Consider the following 27,642-nt stretch of genomic DNA (forward strand, 5'->3'; position numbering starts at 1 on the left):
AAGCCAAAGAGTTGCCCTAAAATCACGGAATTCCCGCGCAAATGCAAAACGGTCCCGTCCCAACCCAACCCAACTAAACCAGCAAGAAATCGCGAATCCCAAGGCAAAAAAAACTCAACTTCCGAACCGTCACGATTTCTCTTTCCCATTGATTTGCATAGCGATTCACACATTTGATCCCATTCAAACAAGCAAATCGTCATCTCTCTAGATTTAGGGTGAAGAAAAGAGGCGGTGGGGGTGATGTCGTGGTTTAGATCCGCCGTGAGCAGAGCTGTCGAAGCTGGTGGCACCAGCAACCTCACTCGCGCCGTCCGTAGCTACGCCGACTCCGTCGTCCAACAAGCCGGCTATGCCGTCGTCGAGGGCGCAAAGGTTTTGCAAGATCGCATTGTAACCTCCTCTCTCCCTTTCCCTGGAAATTTTTATTGTAACCTCCTCTCTGCCTTTCTCTGGACATTTTTTCAACCGATTGGGTTACGTCTTCAGTTTTGAATTAAGTTTGAGCTTCCTGTGGATTGGGCCGGAATTGCTTATATCTCTTGCATTGTTGTTACCTATTGCAAATATAGGCATTCATGAAATAATTGTGATGAGTTTCTATTAGGGAGTTATAGATTGTTTTTGTCGGAGTCGAGATGAATATCTGCGAATGTTATTGCTAGGCATATTTGGTGATGGCCTATCCTATCTTTCTTTTATTTGTCACTCATTTTCTGTGTAACTCAGATGTGATTTTTAAATTTTTTGACTGCATAAAGTAAACATGAAATCCAAAAGCACAGTTTTCCATATGCTTGAGCTGAAATTTAACTCTCTACCACAATTCATTGTGGGGTTAGCCATTAGCATCAAGACAGTAACTTTTCCCCCCCCCTGTTTTATATGAATTTGAAACTGGGAAGAAAAAAGAAACCAAGTTTTTTTTTCAGTTCACTTTTGGTAAGTAGTTTTTATACTTACATAATCTTACCAAATTAGAAATCCTAAAGAAACTAGAAAATAAAAACACAACATAATAACCCTTACTTACACTAATTAAATAAAAACACAATATAATTAAAACTGTTTTTGATGTGCATCACCTTTCCTATGCCATGTGCATATCATGTGGTTGTTTTATATAAATATTGGGGATCACCTCATCTTCTTTAAGCCAGCCCCTTTTTTTGCATACATGTACACAAGTTTTTGGCGTAGGTCAAATTTGAATTTGCACTATATACATTCAGTGCTTGTTTGGTACAGTTATTATTTGATAATTTGCATTGCTGCAGGTGGCTCGTAATTTTCAAAGTTTTAAGCTTGCTGTTAAAAGATTGGAAGAAGTTTCTGTTTCTTGCAGAGGGATAGAAAGAGTTCAGTTACTAAGAAGGTGGCTGGTTGCACTGAAAGAAATTGAAAGAATATCTGGAGATTCTATTGAGAGTAGTCGAAAGCTCTCTGAACAACTTCTTATGTCTGATGAAACCAAGAATTCTCTGAGGAAGCCTACTTTGGTGAGTAGCTAAATGTTTTTTTATCATGTTTATTCTACATATTGAGAAGTAATCTGAAAAATTTACTTTAGCTCCAGTCAACTTCTATACTGATGATAGAAGTTAACCATGGCCTTTTTTGATCTATACTACAACTGCGCATGATTCATAACAGTCTAGTGTCAACAATGGCTTCTTTGTGATCATTTCTCCATTATTTCATCTAGTACCCAGACCTATCTAGCAGAATTTCTTATGCGCATTGGTTTTAAGACGGCAAACATAGACCATATTGGCTAGAAGAGGCCAGTATTATAAATAGAAGAAATATGAGAGGAAATTATTTTGTAAGTGTGAAAAAGCAGTTATTCTGCTCTCAAAGATAGGATGAATCAATGTTTGCATTTAGAAGAATACTAATACAGTCAACTTAACTAAGCCTTCTACCAATTATTTGGGTCAGCTGTATGGCTTATTTTCTCACATTCTGCTCTATCAATGGCACCTTTGACACTGTCAGTGTTAAGTGTTAACCCATCACCATCTTCTTGGCATGAACTCGCTACCAAATATTACTAAACCACCATATTATTGCTATCAGTATTTTGGTCTGCTCCTGTTAGGGCTGCAAATGAACTGTGCTGGTCATGAACAGCTTGAAGCTTGGCTCGATTAGGGCTTGTTCAAGCTCGTCATTTAGATAAATAAATATGTTGGATTTTAAGTTTGTTTAGTAAACAAGCTGAGCTTGAGCTTTAGGGTGCTTGGTTTGTTTGGGCTAGTGAACAAGCTCATTTATAGGCTTGCTCTAAAATAATGTGTGTTTTTTACAATTTATAATTCTTTGCTATACCATTTTTATTGTTCATAATCTAAATATATATTATAGTATACAAATTATATGTGTTCTTCTAGTGTTATATATATATATATATATGTATATGAAAACATGCTAATTTAAACAAGCTTTTAAATTTAGAGCTCATCAAATGGCTCATTTTGAAGCTCATTTAGTATAAACGAGTCGAGCTTGAGCCTAGCTCAAGCCTGCAAAATTCTTAACGAGCTGAGCTTGAGACTCAAATTTGATCTTGAGCCCAAGCCTGAGCCTGACAGAATTCTTAATAAACAAGCGTGAGCCTAGCAAAGCTCAGCTCGTTTGCTGCCCTAGCTCCTGTAAGTTGAGTTCCACTGTCCGCTCCTTTTATCAGTTCCATATTACATTTGGTTGGTGATTAAATTTTAACTTGATATGCTACCATCATTGGCTTGATGCAATTGTTTTCTTAAATAATGGAAATTTGAAATTAATGTTAATATTAGATCTTGTTCTTTCTCATGATACTCAATCCGAGAAAAGTTTGAAGGGCAATTCCAGATTCTTAAGTGGATAAGACTGATTGCAACTTTACTTCTAATTTGCATTTTCTACATGGAACATTTCCTAATGTAAGTCAAATTTGAAAATTGTTCTATGCTTATGGCTTCTTGTTGCACTGCTTTTCTTTTTCTTTCCTTTTTCCCTTCAATATATATAGTTATCTTGTTGGCAGGTTCTATATTATGACCCTGATCTTGGGGGAGAACCCATCAATTTCCATTATCTCTTTCTTAGTAGTCAAGCTCTGGAAGGCATGACAATGTCCATGGTAAGTTGCACAAATTTCAATAGTTTCTGGATTCCTCCATCCTTGAAATTTTGTTCTGCATCTGACTTCCATATTTGGTTTGAATCAAAATCCATAATTTTTCTACTCTCTCTCTCTCTCTCTACCTTACTCAACTTGCCCACAAACTAAGATTACTCAAAAGCCCTCACAGGCATGGCTCAGCAGTAAAGCATGTGGAATTTCACAAGGAGTATCAGGGATCAAATCCTTGTGGTGGCATTTATCTCATGTGGAGGTGTGAACTGAATGTCCTGCTTTGTGTATGTATAGGCTGTGACCATATCTGGGTTTACCCAACGGACTAACCGGGGGGGAAGGCCGCCCGTCCCTAGGACTAGTTGGGCGAAGCTTGGAACCTGGGTTATCAAAAAAAAAAAAAAAAGATTATGTAAAATATTGATAGACATAATTTTGTTCAAAATATTCTGATGGCTTCTTCTTTGCATGAAAGCTGCCACCAGGATTAAATCTCTGGGCTATAAAATTTGAGGCTTATGGAGAGCCAAGTTTTTGGATAGCTCCATTGATGATTACTTGCAAGAAAATATATGTGGAGGGTATAATTGATTGAATGGTGAGATTGAAGCATCAAGGCAATGTGCTACTAGGTTTTTGTGTGCTAAAGTGATATGAAGGTACTTATTTTACCTCAGATTTCATATCTCCGTTTTCTTTATTTGGGAAGTTTGATTAACTTGATTTCTGCCTCCAATGCCCTTGAAGGATGACCTTTTGATATTTGGGACCTTTCTTGTTCTACAGGAAAGATTTTCACCAAGTTAGCATCATTGTCATCATCACAGCTTTAATCCCACTAGGTGGAATCTCCTCCATGATTGTAGCTCTCAAGTTATCTCTGTCCTTAACTATATGTTCCATAAGGACATTATTTCTATATCATGCCTAAGAGTTCCTCACCAAGTTTTCTTTGGTCTTCCTTCTCTTTTTCTACAGATTTTTTCCATTCTATCCACTTTTCTCATGGGTGCATCTACTGTCCTAGTCTCACATGTTTAAATCATCTTAATCGTGTCTTGTCCATCTTGTTTTCAGTAGGCATCATTCTAACCATGTTATGGTTGCACATCTGCCATAAATTTCTTATATTGGTCATTGTCCATATTTTTCATATGCAGAGCTTAACTGCCCAACATTCCTAATCATATAATAAACCCAGTCTTATAATCATTCAATAAAAAATTTCTTTTAGCTTTAAAGGGATTTTAATTGCATAAAATGCTGGATTACTTTTCCACTATTACCATCATTCTGTAAGTAACCTTAAGAATTCTGCCTTCTTTTTGAACAATTGATCTGAGGTATAGTTTTAGTGATGATGGTATTATTTATTCCTTATGAAGGAGGGGGGTTGTGCTAGGTAGCCAACAACTAGTGTAAAAATCATTGGACCTTTTCAACATGATTTTCCACTGAGATATAAAAGAACAAAAGTTTTTTTTTTTGGAATTTCTAGACGTTCAGATGATCCATTTGCTATATTATTACCTCAATTTTATGTTTTTTTTTTTTTGTCAGCATTGGAGACACTAGATCAACATGTTGAGTTGGATACTGACATTTTTCTGAACAGTTTTCAGCAAACACTTGTAGATGATTCTGTCAGTAAAAAGTAAAAAGTAAAAAGAAAGATTTTGGATGCCTGGCTATTGCTTGAGCATGTCTCAATATATGGGTATTGTTTAATGTGTAAAAAATTATAATCATTAAGAAACTTAAAATTAAGGGCTCAAAATAAGTTCTGCCAATACCATAACTAAGGCAACTAAGTTGGTTTGAACTCGAGAGCGATCTTAACTGTGCTTATGTCTATAGATAGACACGTTTACATATTTTTCAGAAGCATGCACATGTTTGGTATTTGTGACCATTTATTTTTCTGGGCAATATGGTGGATTATTTCACATAGTTATTGTAAAATTTCATGTTATTTCTATCCAACATTTGTTTAATGTTTACCACATCTGTTTCCATGTCTGATCTTCATCCTTGTACTGGGAAACATAAAGCAAAGATACCTTAGTTTAGAAACATTAGGGCTAATATTACTATTTCTGGAGCATAAAAATATTTCTAGACAAGATACTGATTCCTCTCTATGAATTGGTAGTTTTTATTTGTCATAGATGCAACCTTGGATACTATATTTGACTCTCCAATAAAAGGTCTTAGCCACTAAAAGTCATTTCTGAAGACTACTCAGTATTGGTTGATCTCTGAGTAGGAGTAACCTATAATATGTTTAATGGCATGATTAAGACCATAAAATTTACTCATTAGAAAGGAGCTTCAGTTTCCTTCTATGCTTCAATCAGGTATTGGGATTTTCCCTGTGAATTATATTTGTAGTTTCATGTACATGTGCCATATCTTAGATAAATATAGCTACTTTTATACTTGCTGATGAATGGAAGTTAACCGCAGGTTAACTCTTTTGTCTGACTCAGATTCTTGAAGCACCAAATCAGGAGGAGATTTCTCTACTTCTGGAGATATTTGGGTGATTCTTCTCTTTCCTTTGCCCATTGCTTTAAAGTGGCCAGTCTAAACCATATGATGAGTCAGTCGTTGAAAAAGTTACTGTTGCTTATACAAGTTAACTGCCCTTACTGACTGAGTGAAGATTTATTGTTGTGATCTAACTAAAATTTGTTCCTAACATGTTTATATTTAGGCTTTGCCTCACAGGAGGAAAAGAAGTTCATCATTCAACCTTGGGCAGTGTACAAAATTTGGCAACTGCTTTTTCAAGCTATGAGGAGGAAGTATTGGTACAGATTGCACGCAGATCCCTTTGCTTAGGAGCATACATAAATTAACAATGATTTTGCAGATGAAGAAATACGAGTTGGTTGACCTGGTCCCTAACCCCTCCCCCCTCTCTCTTTAATCAGGTTAAGCGGGAAGAACTGCTCCAATATGCCCAAGGTGCTATTGCGGGCTTGAAAGTAAATGCTGACATTGCAAGGTTGTTAAGGAACATCTGTTATTTGTCTGCATGATTTGAGTATTAATGTGTTTTTAATTGTACATTTTTTTACTGAACTTGTGTGTGTTTCTTGTGCATGAATCAGTTGAGGAGGGAAATTATCCCATATTATATGACTATACATGTGCTAACCTTCTAAACTGTAGCTCATTTTCTTCTTGTATGTCTGAGTGCCGAGTCACAAGTTTCTTCTCCTTCTTTTGGAGTTCCTAGTAATCCATGCACACCTGAATGTTGCCCTGGGGTAATGTGCCTTAGAAAAATGATAACAATGCAAAAGATGATGATGAAAATATATAGAATAAAGATGGAAATAAAAAGTAGACAAAAAAGCTAAGATGTTTTATTGGGCCATCTTGTTTCAAATTCATCCTGAAGATGAAATGTGTGCATCTAGTTGATAATCCTCCTCAAATAACTTTCAGACTCTGAGTTGGGAAGGCATGCTTATCTGCATTTAAGGCTTGGTTAAGATAAATTTTTGCAGTCATGTCCCTATGCATTATTATTTTGCAGCAGATTAAACTAATCTTTTACTTGTCTGCTTGCAGAATAGATTCTGAAATTGCAGAAATACTTAAAAGTCTTGATGGGATGAAGTTCAAGAAGCCATCAACTGAAGTCAGTGATAAATTATCTGAAGAAACAGCTGTTTCACCAATGGAGGTGAGATCAATACTGATTTAAATTGTGAATGCGAGATTGCATTTCTGGACCAATTATTAGACTCCAAATATCCAATATATATTCTTGTATGTTTCAATAATTTGTTATGGAGGCCGATGTGATTTGAACCGTTTCTTTATCCTGTGCATAGTTATCTGACTTGAGGTTACTGGCATCTCTATTTTCATTGTGCTTGTGCAAAATTTATTGTCTACTTAGGGTTGGTTGACTATGAACTATGGGAAAGACAACTGTTTATGAGCTTTTTGGCTTTAGACACGGTTAGTTGCTTAATGAATGTCCCTTTAGTTAATATAGCGATATTGTGCTACCTAGAAAATAACATGAGGAGGGGACTCTAATTGGTTGGTCAATGGGCAATGTCATACTAAGATGGTGTAGCTTGCCAAATGAATTTTATAAGAATACATGACATTAAATAACAGAAAGTTCCAATTGATAGGAATGATGGCAGAAGTTTCAGTTATCAAGTGTCAGAATCATGGTCTCACTCATGAGGATTTCCCAAATTTATGCAAATAAAGCTTAATCACAGCTTCTACTGAGTCCAAATGATGCAGCCAAGTTAATCTAAGATGGAGGAAATATGATATTCTTACCGTATTGCCTTTCTTTTAGTACTTTTTAGTGATTTTATTGATACAATTTATGCCCTATTTGGTATCCATGATGGGAAGGAAGATTTGTCAAGATTTCTACAACAATAATAACACTATCATAAGCCTTATTCCCTCTACGTGGGTTGGTTAAACGAATTCTAGATTGTCTCTAATGGCCATAGCCACTATTAGGCAATTATATCCTATGTCATGTCTAGGATTCCCACCAAGTTTTCTTCAGTCTTTCTTCCCTCTTTTGCTTCATATTTCCTCTAGTTCATCCACTCACCTCATGGGTGCTTCTACAGGTCTTCTTTTTGCACGTCCAAACCATCTTAATCATGATTCCTATTGTATCTTCAATAGGCACCAATCCAACCTTATTACATACGATCTCATTTCTTATTTTGTCTTTTCTTGTATGGCCACACATCAACTATAAAATTCTCATATCAGCTATCCTCATATTTCTAGTTGTTAGAATTTTCTAAAGCTTATATATAGGCTTAATTGCAGTACATAGATTTGGTCTCCTGTATGCGAATAGAATTAGATTTCAAATAGTAGATTTTGCTTTTCTTTCTTTTTTGTGCCATTGCTTTTGTGGAAATGTCAGAACTTATAAACCTGATTTTATTTCCTCCCCTGCAGGAACTGAAAGAAGCCCTGGCAAATGTTCAACTCTATTCGAGGTTGGATTCACTTTTAGTGAAGAAAAAAATCTTAAACAATGGTGATTCTCCAGATATTCATGCTCAAAAGGTATGGTTATCCTCATTTTGACAGTCTTCTTGGATTTAATAAGCGAGTGTCCTGTCTCAGAAATGGATTCATTGTGTTGGGATAAGCTTGCAGTTGATAGGCATATTTAAATTGGACCAGTTGCTATCTTATCTTTTCATGTCTTCCTCCTCTGGGAGCTACCTAATAAGCCAGGCTCCTAGCCATTACGCCAGCAGCTACTTCGACGTTAGAGCCCCAGCAGCCCCCCTCCCCCAACACACACACACACACACACACACACACACACACACCACACTCTTCAAACCTGAAAAAGATGCTTCAGTTGTTCAGGACCCAAAACCTGATAGTTTGGTATAGGGGCCAGTGTTTATTGTTTTTCTGCCAAAGAGACAGTAAACAAATTGGAGGTTAGATATGTTAATTTTAAAGTTAAGGATCAAATCTAAAAGTCAAATGTGATAAAAACAGTACATGTATGCAACTTGTTTTTATAATCTAGATTCTGCAGTCATGCATGCCTGGATTTGTTTCTACATATCCTTATTTGACAGACTGCTTCATCATGACACTGTTTTTGATTAATGTGCAGGTTGATAAATTAAAAGTTTTATCAGAATCTCTAGCTAACTCCGCCTTGAAAGCTGAAAAGCGCAAGTCAGACCATAGGTGACTAGATATTTATTTATTTATTACTGTGTGGCAGTGCACTTGTTGTTCCAAGAATGCATAGCTTGTTTCAAATATCTAGTTTCCCAAAATGATGTATGAGGAAAAAGAATTAGGAGGTAGGTTCATTTTGTGGCTTAAAGTGCCCCAGTGAGTTACGTGAAAAACAGACTTACAGCTTCAAGGATGTTAGCTTGTTTTCTAATCCTGTGTATTTCTTTGAACTCCGAGGGGGAAAATGGGAGAAAACTCACTTCTAAAGGTTACAGCAAGGTCATGAACAGCCATCCATTGCAGTGCAGTACAAAATAACAACAATCACACCTTAATCCCACTTGGTGGGGTTGGCTGTGTGAACTCTGGACCTCAAATCATCTCTATCCATAGCCAACAACCATTGTACTAGCTTAACCAAAAAACGAATGGTGGATGCTTCCAGTAGTTGGGTAGGAGTTAACATCCCTAGTTAACCAACTATGGAGGTAGCTTCTGAACTTTGAAAATAAGTTGGCACTTAGGTGATTAGCCTTGAATTACTTGTTCTTCGTAAGCAATATAATGCACAAAGTGACCCACCTAGAAAAAGTTCTCTTTGTGTTAGGCACAATATTTTCTATAATCTCTCTTTGTGTTAGACTCGTAGTATTTTCTACAGATTATAGTGACTGACATATTAGTGATTATCATTTGATGGATTGCATTTTTTATAGATTTGTTAAGTGCTATTACAATTTCTCTTTATCTGGTACTAGAATAAGATTGATCTGTCTTAGGTACTCAAGAAAGTACCAAAGCATGCACCATCTTTTTGGACCTAGGTGCACAGCATGCGATGGGTAATAATTCTACTATGTTCACCTAGGACCAGGAACAAATTTCAAATTTTGGATTTTGAACAGAATGTTATTTTTACAAGGTTTAGCCATCCAGTTGTTTACTAACAAACTATCTAGGAAGAAACAATTCTTATAAAGTACAACTCAGTGCCTGTTTAATTTGTAATGTTCTTGAAGCAAAAATATCCAGTTGACTGGTTCTTTTAGAATTTTAACAAACATTTTCTTCTTATCAAAGGACTTTTCTTGTGTACTTGTCTTCAAATGAGTCCTATTTCTCATTGAAGTGTACTGTACTGTTTAATTTAGGTTGAAGTGTCTGTCAGTCACTGGTTGGAAAGGTGAACTTTTGGCTATTCCTCACAAATTAATGTCTTGGCTCTGTTTCTCTTTGATATTAATTGTGTTTATATATTTTTTACTTGTAAGCAGATTACAGAAAGAAGAAGCTCTTAGTTTTCGTATAATGAAAGCCAGTGAAGTCAATGAAATTGAGAAGGTAAGTTTCCACTCAAAAATGATATGATTTACTTGATTGTAGATCTATCAACCAAAATTACATGGAATTAATCAAAATAGGTAGTGTTATGAGTTTTGATGTTACGACTATGACAAGAACAAGAAGTACAAGTCTTACATGTTTCTAGGTGGTGTGGGTTACTTGAATTCTAAACCTCGTTGCATCTCTGTCCATGATCATTTCTTTTGTAAGGCAATTACATCCTATGTCATGTCTCAGGGTTTTCCAGCAAGTTTTCTTTGGTGTTCCTCTCCCTCTTTTGCTGCAAATTTCCACCATTTCATCCATCATCTTAGAGATGTTGCTATCAGTTGTCTTTTCACACGTCCAAACCATCTTAATTTTGATCCCTCTATTTTATCTTAAACAGGTGCCACTCCAAGCTTATTCTTGTGTTCTCGTTCCTTATTTTTGTGTTTTCTTGTATGGTTGCACATGCACCATAACATTTTCATCTCAACAACAATCATATTTGGCACATGTTGGTGCTTAACTACCTAACATTCTGAGTGATTCAACATAGATGATCTCCTATAGCCAAGTTTTCCTTTTTTATGTTATAAGAAAATAATTTCAATTAAATGTTTAAAATTGTCTTATCTTAGTTTTGCTATTGCAAATTTTTTGGAAAGCTGATTTAGGAAGTCGTTTGTTTCTCTGGATATCTTAAGCTTCTTAAGCTTTTGGAACAAATGATGACGTCCCATGATATCAACTGGTTATTTAGGAGGTCCAAGATCAAGTCTAATTATCTGTTTGTTTCACCATTATATTTGTTATTTTGCACACTATATTTAGCTCATCCATTTGCCTCTTGGGTCCACATGTGGGATAAGGTTGTACATGAGGAAGAGTGTTGAAAATTTAATATATTGTTTGGTCTTTTACCTAATATGGGTTTGCACAGATCTACAACATAACAACAACATATTCGACCTTTATTCCACTATGTGGGGTCGGCTACATGAATTCTAGACTTCCATGTATTTCTGTCTTTTGTCATATCTTCATTTAGGTCTATACACTTCATATCAAACTTTAATGTCTCTCCCAAAGTCTTCTTGGGTCTGCCTCTACCTCTTTTTTTGACTACTTGTTCCATTTCATCAACTCTCCTCACATGAGCGTCTCTTGGTTTCCTTCTCACATGACCAAACCATCTTAGTCTAGTCTCTCTCATCTTCTCCTCGATTGGCACTACTCCTACCTTATTACGAATAACTTCATTTCTAATTTTATCTTTTCTTGTATGGCCGCACATTTATCTTAATATCCTTATCTCCGCTACACTCGTCTTTTGCTCATGCTGGTATTTGACTGCCCAACATTCTGAGCCATACAACAAGACTGGTCTTATAGCTGTCCTATAGAATTTTCTTTTCAATTTTAATGGGATTTTACCATCACATAACACCCCCGATGCATTTCTCCATTTTAGTCAACCTGCCTTAATTTTATGTGCGACATCCTCGTGAATTTCTCCATCTTTTTGAATTACTGATCCCAAATATCGAAAATGGTCTTTTCTTTGTAAGATTTGGTCTTCCAATTTTATTATAACATCCTCCACTCTTGCATTCTTACTAAATTTACATTCCATATATTCTATTTTCTTTCTACTTAATTTAAATCCCTTAGATTCTAAATTGTTTCTCCACAACTCAAGTTTAGTGTTCACTCTTCCTTTTGTTTCATCCACCAACACCATGTCATCTGCAAATAGCATACACCATGGCACCTCTGTCTGAATATCTTTAGTGAGTTCATCCATTACTAGAGCAAATAAGTATGGACTTAGTGCAGAACCTTGATGCAGTCCTATTGTAATTTCAAACGGTTCAGTATTCTCTCCGCATGTTCTGACCCTTGTCTCTGCACCGTGATACATGTCTTAAGGGCTTGTATATAGGCTATTCTGACTCATTTCTTCTCTAAAACCCTCCATAATACTTCTCTAGGGACTCTATCATGTTCATTTTCTAGATCTATAAACACCATATGTAGGTCCTTTTTGATGATCCCAATACGTTTCCATTAGGCGCCTCAGTAGGTATATAACTTCCATTGTTGACCTACCAGGCATGAAACTAAACTGATTTTTCGAGACCTTTGTTTCTTTTCTGAGCCTCTGCTCTATTACTCTCTCTCAGAGTTTCATGGTATGGCTCATTAACTTAATTCCTCTGTAATTTTCACAGTTTTGAACATCTCATTTGTTCTTGTATATAGGAACCAAAGTACTCTTCCTCCACTCATCTGGCATCTTTTTTGATTTAAGGATCGCGTTAAATAATTGCGTTAGCCAGGAGATGCCCTCTTCTCCCATGCATTTCCATGCTTTATTGGTATATTATTCGGTCCCACCGTCTTATGATTTTTCATCTTTTTTAATGCTTGCCTTATTTCATTTGAACTTATGCGTTGATAAAATGTATAGCCCACGTTCCTTCGGAGTTACTAAGATGTCCCAACCTAACTCTTGTGTCACCACCATCATTGAATAATTTTGTGAAATACTCTTTCCATCTCTCCTTAATCGCTCCCTCATTCACTAATACATTTTGATTTTCATCTTTTATGCATTTCACTTGATTTAAATCCCGTGTTTTTCTTTCTCTTGCTTTAGCTAATTTATATATATCTCTTTCTCCATCTTTTGTATCAAGTTGTTTATATAGATTCTCATATGCTTTTGACCTTGCTTCACTAACAGCTCTTTTTGCTGCATTTTTTGCTTCTTTTTAATTTTTTTGATTTTCTTCATTGTTGCATTGATATACAGCCTTATAGCAAGTTTTCTTATTTTTAATTTTCAATTGTACCTCTTCATTCCACCACCAAGACTCCTTCAGGTTAAGGGCTCTACCATTTGTCTCTCCAAGGACTACATTTGCCGTGCTTCTCAGGGCGTTAGCCATTTCTCTCCACATTTGGTTTGTCTGTCCTTCTCCATTCCATTCCCTTCTACCCCTTAATTTTTCTTTGAAAATTAGTTGTTTCTCCCCTTTTAAATCCCACCACCTGATTCTTGGATTTTGTTTTATGTGATTTTTTTCTCTTCCAATTTCTTACTTGGATGTCAAGTACTAGAAGTCTATGTTGAGTAGTCAAACACTCTCCCGGTATCACCTTACAATCCCTACAACATAACCGATTCTCTTGTCTCATGAGGAAGTAATCTATTTGGGTACTTGATGTGACATTTTTATATGTGATTAAGTGTTCGTCTTGTTTTTTGAACCTAGTATTGGTTATGATGAGTCCATATGCCATAACAAAATCTAGAATAGACTTACCATCATTATTAATTTCCCCGAATCCATACCCTCCATGTACCTCTCTATAGCCGTTTCCGTCTCTACTCACGTGCCCATTTAAGTCACCTCCTATAATCACTTTCTCTCCTCTTGGTATCATTTGTATGAGTCCCTCTAGGTCCTCCCAGAATTTTGATTTTATCTCATCACCTAACCTCGCTTGTAGTGCATATGTATTAAAGGTATTCATAGTCATTCTTCCTAGACTAACCTTCACCATAATAATCCTATCCCCTATTCTCTTTACATCCACTACCTCGTCTACTAAGCTTTTATCCATAATAATCCCCACTCCATTTTTCGCTCGATCATTTCCTGTGTACCACATTTTTTATCCAGTTTTTGATAAAATTTTTGCTTTTTTCCCTACCCATCTCGTCTCTTGAAGGCACATAATATTAATTTTTCTCCTAATCATCTCATCTACCACTTCCATAGCTTTGCCCGTTAATGTTTCTATGTTCCATAATCCAATCCTTAATCTATTATTTTGTTTTTGGCCTTGACTTTGAATTTAATCTTGTTTTTTATTTTGATTTTGGTTTTGATTTTGATTTTGGACTAGCTTCTTTACCCACATCCGTCCAAACAAATGTGGGGACCCTTGCTCGTTTGTCACTACATTTGGGCGCCGATGCAGCGGCCCTATCTCACTTGACACTACACGCGGGTAGTGTAGCGCATCGCTATAAAGGGTTACGCCCACGCCCAAACGATTTTTCATAATTCGTCTAGAGTTCATATTTTGGATCCGACTAAGCAAGTTAAATTTGTATCTATTTTATTCATCACAAACTTCAAATATCTTGAGTTTTTTGTCTTTCCTAGGATTTGATATCCGAGATTGGAACACTTGAAAAGCAGAGATGTGAACTTGAAGCTGCTTTGAGAAAGGTACTTATTACTATTCCTCTGCCACCCAAAATGCACATCAATGCCATTGCAGACTCTCTTCATTAATGCTTTTCAATTCCATTTTTGTCTGTACTTTTCTTTTCGTGTGTATGGCATGTTTTGTACACCTTGCCTGCCCCATGAATATGTTTTCCCTGTATCACACAAAGTCATGGACACTTAAAGTGTATACGAAATGGCTGCATATAATATGAAAGTCTGACTTATGTGTATGAGTTGTTTGTCTTACATGTGTAGTGCTGGTCAGCTCTCTTGTTGGATCATCTAGAAATGAACAACAGATTGAAACAAAAAGATTTTCAAAATACATCAAGTACCTTTTAGTTTACTGCTTTTGCTAGATGGATGTTTCTGTATGTAGGTGGTAGGTACCATCTTTAATAAGCAATTCCACATGCACTTTTTTTTTTCCACTGTGGCCTAAAGATGAAGTTAAACCAGTCTCGTTAACTTATTATTGGTTCCCTATGTACCAAGATTGAGACTTTTCATTATTCATTTGCATATTCCAGCTAGAGTGGGAGCATTTAGGGTTGGGATTGGCATCTTTTTTCTTTCTTTTTTTTTTTTTTTTGAAGGGGGGTGGGGGTGTTAAGTTTGTGCATGATGGATGTATGGTATGATGATAATTGGAACAATTCTATCTGAGTGAAAAGTTAATGTAGAAATTTCAACGAGGAGGAGTGGCTTCTTATATCCATCAATGAAAAACAAAATGCCTGCTATAGTGGCTTATAAATACGAAAGTGCCACTCATGATATTTTCCTGATGACTCTAGGCCACAAGCTCCGTTCATGATATCAGCTGGTGGACATCAATTTTACATCTAATTTACTATACTGCTAACTTTATTTGAATAACAAATTGAGGGAAATGTCTTGCTTGGCATCTTGAAGGAAATGTAATTAGTTCAAAGAGAAAATGGAAATTTTTAAATGTTCCAAACCTCTGTTTATTTTGTGATTTTTATGAAGGCACTCTTTTTCACATTTTTTTTTTTTTGACATTCAGCAGTTGGATTAACATACGAAATTTATGAATTCATAATTCGGTCAAAACATGTGCCAATTATAAAAAACTGTTTTTTGTTTGTAGCACTTTCCTTGTGATATTCCACCCCTTGCTTGTTCTTGGTCCAAAGATGATATTCTCAAAGAGCTTCTGTGTTCATTTCATTGCTATAATATTGCTACTAATGCTGTAAGACTTTGTACTTAATGAAGAATAAATTGCTTGGGTAAATGCTTCATCAGTTTCTGGGGAATGAGGCTAAGTTTATTGCATTCACATAAATGGCGTGTTTGGTTTTACTTCACAGATTGGGGTTAAATGATGTATTCAGAGCTTGAAAAACTTGGCCTTGAAAGTATAACAGTCATTTCAGTTCTAGTCATTGATATCTCCATCACGACTACCCATATCACATCTTATGAGACTAAATGGATTGCATAGGTCAACACCTCATTAGCAGCAGCAAGGGCACGTCTTCAGAATGCCAGAGAAGAAAGAGAACAGTTCGATGAAGCAAGTAATCAGATTCTTTTTCACTTAAAGACGAAGGTAGCATGGTGATTATACTTGCTATATGTGCTATATTAATCTAAGCCCATTTAGAATCATTTGTTAGCATGCTTTATAGTTTGAACTGCTATATCAGAGTACATTGTTGGATACTATGCATCACTAATAATGGATGTTCTATTTTCTTTTCACTGTTATTAATGGTAGGAAGATGAACTCTCAAGATCTATCACTTGTTATAAAGCAGAAGCAGATGTTTGCAGCGCGTTTGTTAATTTTCTTGAAGATACGTGGCTGTTCCAATCTGAATATACAGAGAAAAAGGAGAAGCTGGTCAAGTATGGAATCCTCTGTACTCTGGCTTTTTAGCTGTCAAGTTATAACCCTTCAATTGTCAGAAGATTTTCACATAAATAGGACACCTAGATGATTCCTCTTCATGCAACACCCCCCCCCCCCCCAAAAAAAAAAAGAAAAAGAAAAAAAAAAAGCCCACCAAGAAAAAGAAAGAAAATTTGAGCTCACTATCTGTATTCAATTATTTTTCTTCTGCTAGTGATCAACTGGGGCGGTACAGAGACAATTTTGTGAAACTGGCTTTTCATCTCTTATCTGATTACAAGGTATTTATTCAGTTGTAACGATGCACATTGATGAACTTATATCGCCTTGACTTGCCATTTAATTCCCCTTATATTTAATTTCACGTCTCCTTACATCATGCTTCCACTCTCTTCAATTGTCAGGATGGGTTGCAGTCTTCCATAATCATTTTCAGGAAACTTGTGGAGAACTTGAATTCAAGTGAAACGTATTTATAATATAGTTCATTTGAAATAACGATTTCAAGATATTCTGAATTAATAATCATTTGCCTGTGCCAGGTCAGAGTTAGCAGCTTGTACACGGGATGAAAATTCACATCCAGTAAACCCAAGACAAAAATTTGTAGAAGAATATCTTGATTCTGAAGCCAAGGTATGGAGTAGTTTTCCTTCTCCTAACGTGTCTATGCGTAATCTTCAACCAATAAACCAGGATTTCATTTGATGTTTTCTGAAATTAATCATTTGGTAGAGATGACTGACTGTAATCCTTCTCATATCTTGACCTTCACACATAGGTCCTTCACTATGGGATCTGAGTTTCTGAAAACTTTTTTCTTACGGAGATATGCCTTTCTAGATGAGTTTGAAAGGTCACCACAGAAGTTGTCATCTACTTAAATGATAAAGGCGACATTTTTTGAATTTCTTGTCTCATTTTCAGTTTATATCCACATTCAATGTAGTTGAGAGCATAAAAGAGAAGCTCTGCTCTCAAAATGAAGAGGCTTACAGGTGAGAGCTCATACAGCTAGCTGTAATTGTTTCTTTGTTGTTTCAACCTTTTGAAGTTTGGATGCGGTTGTATGCAGGCATGGTAATCAAAGGGTTAAAGAGTTACTAGACGATCTTCAGAATATCAAAGACGAATTTGAATCCATTGGAAGACCCACAATGGAAATCGGAAGTCCAACTCAACAAGAAGAGTCAGGAATCGAGGAGAGCCCTCAAAGAAGTGTATCTTCAACGCCGGAACTGAACAAAGAAAATGAATTGGAGATCACTGAGAAACCCGTTTTGGAAACTGAGACTCCTAACCAAGGAGCAGTGACACCATCAGAGAAGAGTTCTGAAAGTAATTATTCCCCTGCTGTCAAACAGGGCCCAGATGTCAAACCTGAATCAAATTTGGTAACTAGAACTCCAAGCCAAAGATTAGAGACTCCATTAAAAGAAATTTCCCAGGGAAGTCGGCCTCCTACTCTCAAACAACCTGCAGATGATGAAGTTGAATCCATTGAGAGACTGAAGTTGGAAACTGCAACCTCAACTCCAACATTAGCCCTGCCGCCAAAAGGAACAAGCCTGGAAAGTTCATCTCCTATTCTCAAACAGACAACTGTGAGATCAAAAAGCAAACGGGATGATCCATCAGAACCTTCTGTGGCTAGTAGAGGAAAGGCATCAGATACCAAGCAGGAATTTAAACTGGAGGAAGAAAGAAAAGAGCACTCTGCTGAAGAGCTTGCTGGGTGGGAATTTGATGAACTTGAGGAGGAACCCAAAAACAATGACATGTCAAGAAAATAACTCAAACTTGCCTCTAGTTTTCTGATTCAATAAGCAGAACCCATTGACGCCTTGATAAACTGCCACAGCATTTTATCTCATAATTGTTTTCTTATAACCATTCAATGTCTGTACCCACACAAATGCTGCTCAGATCTATATGAAGTGTAAGACGTAACTTCGGATCCACTGGAACACAATTTCTTATGGGTTGGCTTGTGGTTTCCTGTTGGGCCACCCTACAGGATCTCTCTGTAAATTTTGTTTATATTATGAAAATGTCACTGTACGTTATGTTATCCGATAATAATATTTTTTCTGTGCGATTATATGAGTGTTTCTAATACAGAAGGTTTCTTGTTTTATGAAGATTTAGATAGACTTAAATTTGTAAGTAACTTTAATTTTAATTTTTTTATAAAAAAGTTATTTTCGTAACTTAAATTCACAATCTTCCAAAAAAAAAAAAAAACTCTACTGTTGCATTTAAAATTCATCCTTTTTTTCCCAATGAAATTATAAAAAATATATGTTTTTTTTTTTTTTTTTCTTGATTACACAATATTATCCAGTTTCAAGAATATCGAGACTCCAGTTACCACAAAAGGCCAATTGAAGAGAGGGCCACGTCAGGAAAATAAAAAAAATAAGCCAAAAAAAAGAGAAAAGGTTTCCATGTGCCTGGCTGGGTGACAGCCACTTTCATTAGCCAGTCAGCTGAGCAAACATGTGATGGATCATCTTACATGGATTATAAGAGCAGAGCAATTCTGTCTCATCCAGATGAATCAGATGGCCTGCCTCCATGATAAGATCAAGTCCATCGCCACATGGAATAACATAAAATAGTGGTGGGTTATTCCAGATTCCCTGATTTAGCTTAATCCCATGATTTGTTTTATTACAGAATTTGAAAACAGGCTCCAAATTTGAAATCTAGAGGAGGAGAGAGAGAGAGAGAGAGGATTGTTACTGGGGAGGGATAAAACCAAAACAAAACAAAACAAAAGCCCTAGGGCTTGGGATGCATCCACTTTCCATTCCTCAATGTCGAGTTGTCTAGGCTGCCATTAAAATATTGTCCCCTATCCTGTGATTATTGCTTATTATTATCAATAAACTATTTGGTTTCCAAGATAAACAATCTAAAAAATGCAGCATTTGGTCCACATTTTGACCAGGCCAATTGGCGCCTCTCTCTCTGATACATGTTCATATCACAGAGTAGGAAGCAACTAGATCTTGAGAAATGGGCTGGTAACGAATTTGAATTCTGGTGGCAGAATTGTTGTGGGTGTCGCAGGCAATTGCCAGAATCAATTTACTATTTGTAGTTTATTTAGTTTCTCAATAATAATAATAATAATAATAAGAGGCCTATTTTTGGACTCAGGTGAATGGCTCAAACATTTGGAGAGTTCCAAGTCGATCCTCTACCACACACCATATATTTATCAAAAATAGAAAAATTAGATTTCCAAAACAGTTTTTTTTATAGAAATTGTCATTAAAAAATTTTCTTTTTAGAACTAGAAGGAATCAAGAATACATTGATATAAACATAAAAAAAAATATTACCTTTGCTTATAAAAAAAAGCATCACTTTTTTATTCTCAAAGATAACTTTTTAAGGAAAAAAAAAAGAGATAACATGCATCATGTATGGTTTAAGAATACTTTTTATGTAATAGAAATTATATTGAATATCTTTAATATTAAAAAGTGATATTAAATTATTAAGAAGGGATATTAAATTACCCCATCTTATTAGGTTTAGGCTGGAGTGTCCCTAAAATTTGTTTAATGGAGAGGAAGTAATGTAATTTTCAAAACATAGAGGACATATTTAAGAATTTAGCGAAATCTCAAGAGCGAAGAGTAATTTATTAAAAGATTAGAATTGGTTAAGGGTTTAGGGTTTAGATTTTAAAGTTTAGGGTTTAAGGTAAACTAATTCAAAGATATGTGATTAAAATGGGGAAAATGGCAAAGCTGCAGAGAAAGAATTGAGTGGTTGCAAAGGTAGAGAAGAGGAGAGAATATCCATTTACCATTATTATTATTATTTTTTTTTTTTGCTCTCTCGGTGTATTTTGGTATTTGGAAGTACTCAAAAGATATTAATAAAAAGAAGGGGAAAGAAAAATCTGACACTTCCTTTGCATCCCCTTTATGCTTTTCTTACTTGGCACCATCTCTGCTTTAAAGGATGCCCTGCCCTTCCTCTCCCTCCACCAAGCTCAGCTTCCCATAACCCATTCACAGTAATAGACACAGGGAGAGAGAGAGAGTACAGAAGGAGGTCAGATGAAATGGCTGCTGCTGCTGGCCTTCCACAATCCAACCAAGCAGACGAAGAAGATTATATAGACATGGAAGTAAGCTCTTCTTCTTCCTCCAATGTCTTCCTGTACTCTCCCCCTCAGAGCAGAGAATTTGAGTTCCAGATGTCTTGTTCTTCCAATGGGAGAGAATCCACAACTTCTCCAGCTGATGAGCTCTTCTACAAAGGCAAGCTCCTCCCTCTTCACCTCCCTCCTCGCCTGCAAATGGTCCAAAAGCTCCTCCAAAACCCTCCAAAAGAGTCCTTTGGAGATGAAAGCTACACTATTTCCTTCATCACCAACTCTGCAACACCTTCCACAAATACCAGCACCCCATTGGAATCCTGCACCATTTCACCAACAGAGTCTTGCAGGGTGAGCAGTGAGCTCAACCCAGATGAATATTTCTTTGAATGGTCAGCTGAATTGAGTGCCTTCATTGCTGACAATAACCCCAAGAAATCCTGGTCCAAGAAGCTCAAGCTGGTGAAGCAATCTTTGCTTTATCAGAAGCTCAAGGCTTCAAGGGCCTATCTCAAGTCTCTCTTTAGCAAGTCTGCTTGTTCAGATGAGTCCTCAACCAAGGCAGCCTCCTCTGAAGAGGCTGGCAATGATTCAAAAGTTAAGGACTCGTTCAACAAGTACGTGCGAGTGGCAAAGAGAGCCCCATTTGGGCAAATTGGGAGAGGAACTTACCCAACATTGGCCGCTATCATGAAGAGCATTGACAGTGAAGCGGCTGGGGATTGTGTTAGCAGCAGCCACAGGAAGTCATTTTCAGGGGCAATCAAACGGCATTCTGCAACAAAGTCTTTGTCTTCGTCCTCTTCCAGCGCTTCTTCTTTGTCGTCCTCGTTTTCGACCAACTCGAGCGGGTTCTATGACTTGCAGTTGCTCAAGAGGAGCAGCAGTGCCATTTCAGAGATCGAGAGCTCCATTGAGGGTGCAATTGCTCACTGTAAACAGTCTTAGCAGATCTTTAATTCAAGCAAGACATCAAGTGATGTTAACGTTTGTTCACTATCTGCTTCAAGGATTGCAGTTTCTGAGGATAAGGAAAGATGAGGATTTTGCAGCACTTAATGTATGTAGTAACGGGAAAGGGAAGAAAAGACGTCCAATGAAAGATGAGGATTTTGCAAAACGCGTGAGAGAGGTCATATTTGTATTTAGTCTTCTACTTGCTTTTTGCAAAGAGGTGGTTTCCACAACTTGAATTCATGATCTTCTAGTCATAAAAGAGCAATTTTACTATTGCTATCAAGGCTTTGCCCTCATCTGTTTTTTTTTTTTTTTTTTTCTGGGTATTTGAGAGTTATTTACTTATTTTGTACCATGTCTGGAATTTTCTAGCAGTTCCTTATGCATGGTTCTACAGAAAAATAAAAACAAAAATGTTAATGGCATGCTGCTTTCCAGGCATAAAATTAGACAAAAAGATGGGGAAATTGTTAGATAACAAGAAGTTTACTGTTTCAAGTTATAGTTATGCTCTTTATGTCTGCTTTCCTTTCCTCATAAGCAAATTCGCATTGTACAAAACAGGGCCACATATATAACTCCATTCCCTACCAGTGGATTTCAGTGAAGATTCCACTAAAGAGTCCTGGGATTCTCTTTTAAAGAATTGAATGGAAGGCATAACTTGTCTTTTGCACTCTGAGTGACAGCATTGACTGCAATGGAACTTATTTCAGCTCATTATCTACTGGTTTTTCACTAGAGAGGTGGGGGTGGGGGGTGGGGTGAAGCAACAAGTCAGAAGAAGAGTAAAAGAAATACAGCTTTCACACACATCTAGGCAGTGAAAACCTTTTCAGCAAGGTAAACCTCAAGTCTTTCTAGTACCACAACTACTGTAAAAACTGGGCTTTTTATGGACAGTAGTTTTCAGTGTGCTTTTCCTTTGAAAGATCTCATTCTCATATGAATGTTTCAGGCTTTACCCAGCATCATATTCAAGAGAGGGGTCTTGGAAATCTTGTACTAGTGCATCAAAGTGAGGAATACAATCATTCACCTTTTTCCTTTAGGAAAAGCAAAGAAAAAGTCCAGTGTCATTGAAGGAGTCATCCACAATTCAACAGCCCGAGATCACAACTTCTTAAAATACCAAGAAATTTCTTGATAAGACTACTGAGAAAAAAAATATATTTTTGAGAATATACATGAAATGGAATAAATGGGGGGCAATGATATTAAATTGATACCATGCAATAATCAACTAACTATACATTTTTAACCAATATCTCAGTCAGAGGAGCCAAATTCTGCAGTTAGACGACATGCAGTTGATGCATGTACTGCTTCTTGGATTAACATTGCACTGATGATATTTTTCCATCAAAATAAAATTATTCATTTATTCCCAATTTTCCAAAAAATATCATCATCATCCTAACCAAGTTAGATTGCTAATACAAATTCATGCAAAAGAACAATGTTGTTAGACGCCCTCCTACACACAACCCTTTAGCAAAAGAATAATAAAATAAAGTTACAACACTATTTTTATATGAAAAAGTTTCATAATTGGTGAATGAAGAGATAATTGTATCATAGTTGATATTGTAAATTTACTTCATAAAACAAAAAAAGAGGGTCCAATTTTCATATGAAGACAAATCAGTTTACATGCCCTCATTTTCTATTTTCTGATTCTGACCTGACAAAACATGTCATCTAGATTTTTGTGAGAAATAAATCGAGAAAAACTTGCAAACACTATTATCCTGTCACGGAGTTTTTGATACTGATCATAAGCTTATATGCTATGTAATACGTGTTCATCTCATTCAATTTAATTTCAAGAGTTTGCATTTCTCCATCCATACCCACCTCCAGAATAAAAGAAAATAAAAATTCTGATCTCAAATAACAAATCTCAGTGATCAAACTAAACCTCAAGAATAGATAGAAAAAGAAATTAAAAAAAAAAAACAATAAGTAGGCTTCAATCAACTAAATGTCATGATAGTTTTGCACGAAGTTGCTATCATAATAGTTGTCAAATTGGCTAAGCATAGTGAACGGCCAAAAAAATCCATTGGCCCCATTGCTTAAGCAGTGACTCTCTTCTGTTTATTAATTATGAGATTCTTCACAAATTTGGCCACCACATACCAATTTGAGCATTTGAAAGAATAATACTGTGTGTACCTGTATACTGAAAAAAGGATAAAAGTGATAGTAGCAGGGCCAATCAGGCAGTGAAGCATGTGAGTATTGTCAGAATTGAGTGAGAGATACAAACCACCATCATTCTCATCATGGAGATAATATTGGACCAAATCTTTCTGTAACTAAGATGTCATCTTCTTGCATTTTATTCTATTGTTGTCCTTAATAGCAACTATCATCAACAAAATGAACCCCAAGAAACTAAAAGGTTAAAATTGAAAATGAACTTAAAATTTAAAATTTAAAATTGAAATATGAAATGAACACCACTTTTAACTTTTGTTGTCTGTTTTTCAACACATCTCTTTCTCTTCTCTCCCGCTCTTTCTCCCAGATACAATATCATTTTCTACCTATTAGCTTACTCTTTGAAGAATGAACCAACAAAAGCTAACTGAAAAGAAAATCAGATCTCAACGGATACAAATTATATGCCACCTTACTGATATTTTCACAAAAGAATACAAATGACAAATCACCAATTGCGGGGATCATATTTTAAAGGTGAAGAAGTTTGGATTGGGAAATTCCTTAATCTATTATTCGGATTTAACATATATATATATATATATTATAAATGGTAACCATTCATATGAAGATAATTAAATACAGAAAAAATTGTCCAACTTAGAAAAATAAATAACTGTATAATAAATCAATTAAACTACCCTTATTATTTTCCTAACTATTCTTATATTTCTGTACATAGTTTTCTACATAACCCCTTAGGGTAGGCTGTAAATATGAAGTAAGTCCAACTTAGATCTTCACATCTTCAAACTGAATCTTCGATAGGTAGTTTTCGGTAGATCCTTAATATGTAGGAAATCTACCTTCAATTTTTCTTTTTAAGTCAATTTATGTTGAGTTGTTACTAATATCTAGTTAGATGACTAAAATATTGGGTGATTGAGAGGTATACTTGACAACACCTCTCCTGTATCTTTAATGTCGGAATACGTCTTATTTACAGCATCCTAGATTTCTTATGCCATTTCGTGAATGATGAGATTTTCTTTGACTTCATTAGTCTTGGAATTGACAAGCCACGACATTACCATATTGTGTTTTGCTTTCCATGTCTTTTACTTCGAATATGTTAAATTCAGTTTAGGGGCTTCACCATTAAGATTGTTATCTTTTCCTCTACTGCTTATGAACATCATAATTGAATGTCCATTAGAATAAAGAATAACAGAACTTAAGAGGAAGAAGTAGAGATTGCTATGGTGAAGGATGTTGGTCCCTTAAGGTATGGTCACTCAAGAGATGGTGAATTGAGTGATTAAAATTTTTTATAATTTTAATTAATATTCTTAATTAATTATTTTATTTAAGAATATATATTTGATAAATATTATAAATTATGCTTGAGATTAATAATTAATGTAAACTACAAGATATAACAAAAATAAAAACAATGGGATTTGGTGTCTCCACACACATTTAGTCTACGCTCCCAAGATCTAACCACCATTTGGGCTCCACTAAAATAATTTCACAAATGTGAATACTATTTCACATTGAAAACTAGATACACACTTAGATTACAACAAGTTTTGGAAAACCACTACACCAAGTTTTTCTCCCTATTTTACTTTAGAAACTAGATACACATAAATTTTAATGGTTCTAGAAAACCTAAATAAGTATTTACAATTAATTTATCTACACTTGAACACAAATAAACAATTAAACACAAAAATATATAAGACAATAATATTTAAATAAAATAAATAAATTAGTGATTTCGGAGAAATTCGGAGTAGACTCGAAAATATTTTTTTCCTCTTGTCTTGATATCTCAAAAAAGATATTAGAGGGGGTATTTATAGGCATTTTAGCTACTTTTTCAAGGGTCAGAAATTTGACCATTATGACAGAAAAATTTAGAAGTATACTTAAAATTAATATGTGCATTTATATAACTAATGAGGCTTATAGATTTACTCACACATGTGCAAGGATAACCTTAAGGTGTTGGGTTCAAATCATTGGGTATACACCCAATTTGTTAATTTTTTTTTTTGTAAAACATATGTTATAAAAATATTTTATAAATTAATCTAAAATATATTTAAAAAATTATTTTTAATAAAAAATAATATTTTTGATAATACATGAAAATATTTTATAAATTAATCTAAAATATATTTAAAAAATATTTTTAATAGGAAATAATGTTTTTAATAATACATATGCTATAAAAATATATTTAATAAATTAATCTTTAAAAATATTTTTAATAGCAAATAATATTTTAAATATTTTTTGTAATACATATACTATGAAAAATATTTTATAAATTAATCTAAAAATTATATAAAAAATATTTTTAATAAAAAATAATATTTTTGGTAATTCACATGCTATGAAAAAATATTCTATAAATTAATTAAAAATATTTCAATACTATAATTAATATATTTAATAAAAATAATTTTTTGTTAATCACAAAAAATATTATAATTTGTATATTAAAAATTTCTCTTTTATTAATCATCAAAATTTAATTAATACGAACAAATTAACTCAACAAATGATGCCATTGGGATGATGGAGGATTTTTCTAATAAAAAATACTCTAATACTACGAGAAAGTTTGAAATGTAAAACTCTTTGATCTCTTATTCGGATTAGACATACATATATTATAAATGGTAACTGTCTCTATGAAAGCAGTTAAACAAAAAAAAACCTAATTTAAAAAATAAATAATTATATAATAAATCAATTAAAATATTCTTATTATTTTGCCTAACTGTATATTTCTGCACATAATTTTTAACACAAGGCACTGAAATATCTGGCCAAGTGCTGAAAAAAGTGGGTTAAGGATTTGGACACTGCCTAACGAACGTAAAGAGAAATATGGTAAACGGTACCTGCATTGTTTAGTGATATATATTGTGTGATTCATTTGGATTACCTTTTCCTCTTTGGTCAAGTCATTTTCATGTCCTAAAGAATATTGTAGGAAACAAAAATGTGGTGCATGAATTCAGCATCGATTTATAAGCCAAGATATCGATGAAGCTAAATGAGTATAAACAAAAACAGAGTGTCCCGAAAGGTATGTGACTGCCTAAGTTGATCATGACATATCCTAAAACTATTGGGTACAACAATTCTAGGTATCTATCAGTGAGCATTATGTTTGGTACATTCAATTTATCCTTTTCATACATTATTATTTTCTAAATAACAAGTCTGACAGGAGGTGCCATGGATGTGGACACCGGACAAATATGCAACAGTGGGTTCTAGAGTTTGGTCAAGCACTAATCAGTATGTCTAACAAAGAAAAAGACGTTTTACACTATCTACTAGAAAATTTTCAGGATCAAGTTCTTGCTTCACCTATGCTTGAATTGCTGACACCTTCAACATAATAACAATTTATCAGTAGATATATGCAGTGTAAATATATATTACTTGAAATGGGCGATCCACCTCTTTATTCACATATTTCATTTCATTCTGGCAGTCACATATCATAAAACCAGGATCCCTTGCGACCTACAGTCTACAGTATAATATAAGCTGATAAATATCAGTAAACAAAGGATTTAAACTCATAAATTTTCAACAGCATGAGAATTGAGGAAGACAAAGATCATGGTAATGTTTCTTAGCCAGTCCCAACTTGAGGGGAGCAACTTTCCCGCCAAAATACAATTGATGACAAGCTGAATAAAAGGGATAGTGTAATAAGATGATTTGGAAGATGATCTCAACTACAGTCTAGGAACCGTACATAGCACCAACTATGGGGAAGCCAGATTAGAATTGGGTGCTCACTTGAAGATGGTGCTAGAATCATTTTAAGGAAGCCAAAAAGTTGGATGTCGGAGCTAGATGTTTCAATGATCAAAAACCTCTCAATGTTTATGTCATCATCATTGTCAACTGTGTCTTATTCTAACTAAGATGTTTATCTCATCATCATCGTGAGCTGTACCTTATCCTAACCAAGTTAAAATGGGTGACACAAGAAGTCAATTGACAATACAAATCTATAAAAAATAATAATTTCTTTTGAGATATAGCATAAAAAAAAGAA

General features: G+C 35.1%; 2 protein-coding genes across 4 annotated transcripts; both read left to right on the forward strand.

The window, feature by feature from the left end:
* LOC127789291 (uncharacterized) lies at nt 1–18,404 on the forward strand. 3 transcript variants are annotated; one of them, XM_052318164.1, is made up of 18 exons: nt 1–393; nt 1,278–1,499; nt 3,032–3,127; nt 5,614–5,666; nt 5,841–5,937; nt 6,061–6,134; nt 6,707–6,821; nt 8,093–8,203; nt 8,775–8,851; nt 10,120–10,186; nt 14,353–14,418; nt 15,893–16,000; nt 16,169–16,299; nt 16,518–16,584; nt 16,708–16,772; nt 16,846–16,939; nt 17,231–17,301; nt 17,379–18,404. In XM_052318164.1, the coding sequence occupies exons 1-18, from the start codon at nt 244–246 to the stop codon at nt 18,094–18,096; spliced, it is 2,382 nt and encodes a 793-aa protein (XP_052174124.1). In that variant the 5' UTR covers nt 1–243; the 3' UTR covers nt 18,097–18,404. The 3 variants fall into 3 exon arrangements, with proteins under 3 accessions (XP_052174124.1, XP_052174126.1, XP_052174125.1); XM_052318166.1 differs by having other exon boundaries at nt 17,253–17,301; nt 17,379–17,527; XM_052318165.1 differs by lacking the exon at nt 1–393 and adding an exon at nt 3,600–3,783 and having other exon boundaries at nt 1,481–1,499.
* An 879-nt stretch (nt 18,405–19,283) lies between these two features.
* Nucleotides 19,284–21,842, forward strand: LOC127788819 (probable membrane-associated kinase regulator 4). Its single transcript, XM_052317449.1, has 2 exons — nt 19,284–19,378; nt 20,183–21,842. Exons 1-2 carry the CDS (start codon nt 19,284–19,286, stop codon nt 21,369–21,371), a joined length of 1,284 nt encoding a protein of 427 aa, XP_052173409.1. The 3' UTR covers nt 21,372–21,842.
* Nucleotides 21,843–27,642: the final 5,800 nt, after the last annotated feature.

Source organism: Diospyros lotus, chromosome 13 (assembly GCF_014633365.1).
Source record: "Diospyros lotus cultivar Yz01 chromosome 13, ASM1463336v1, whole genome shotgun sequence".
In the NCBI taxonomy this organism is placed as follows: domain Eukaryota; kingdom Viridiplantae; phylum Streptophyta; class Magnoliopsida; order Ericales; family Ebenaceae; genus Diospyros; species Diospyros lotus.

Bases quoted from the DNA above. Each gene is read 5' to 3' on its own strand.
- LOC127788819 (XM_052317449.1), top strand. From the start codon at position 19,284: ATGTTCATATCACAGAGTAGGAAGCAACTAGATCTTGAGAAATGGGCT. The intron at 19,379-20,182 runs GCAATTGCCAGA...GGTATTTGGAAG, and splicing joins AATTGTTGTGGGTGTCGCAG to TACTCAAAAGATATTAATAA.
- LOC127789291 (XM_052318164.1), top strand. From the start codon at position 244: ATGTCGTGGTTTAGATCCGCCGTGAGCAGAGCTGTCGAAGCTGGTGGC. The intron at 14,419-15,892 runs GTACTTATTACT...TGGATTGCATAG, and splicing joins TTGAAGCTGCTTTGAGAAAG to GTCAACACCTCATTAGCAGC. The intron at 16,001-16,168 runs GTAGCATGGTGA...TATTAATGGTAG, and splicing joins TTTTTCACTTAAAGACGAAG to GAAGATGAACTCTCAAGATC.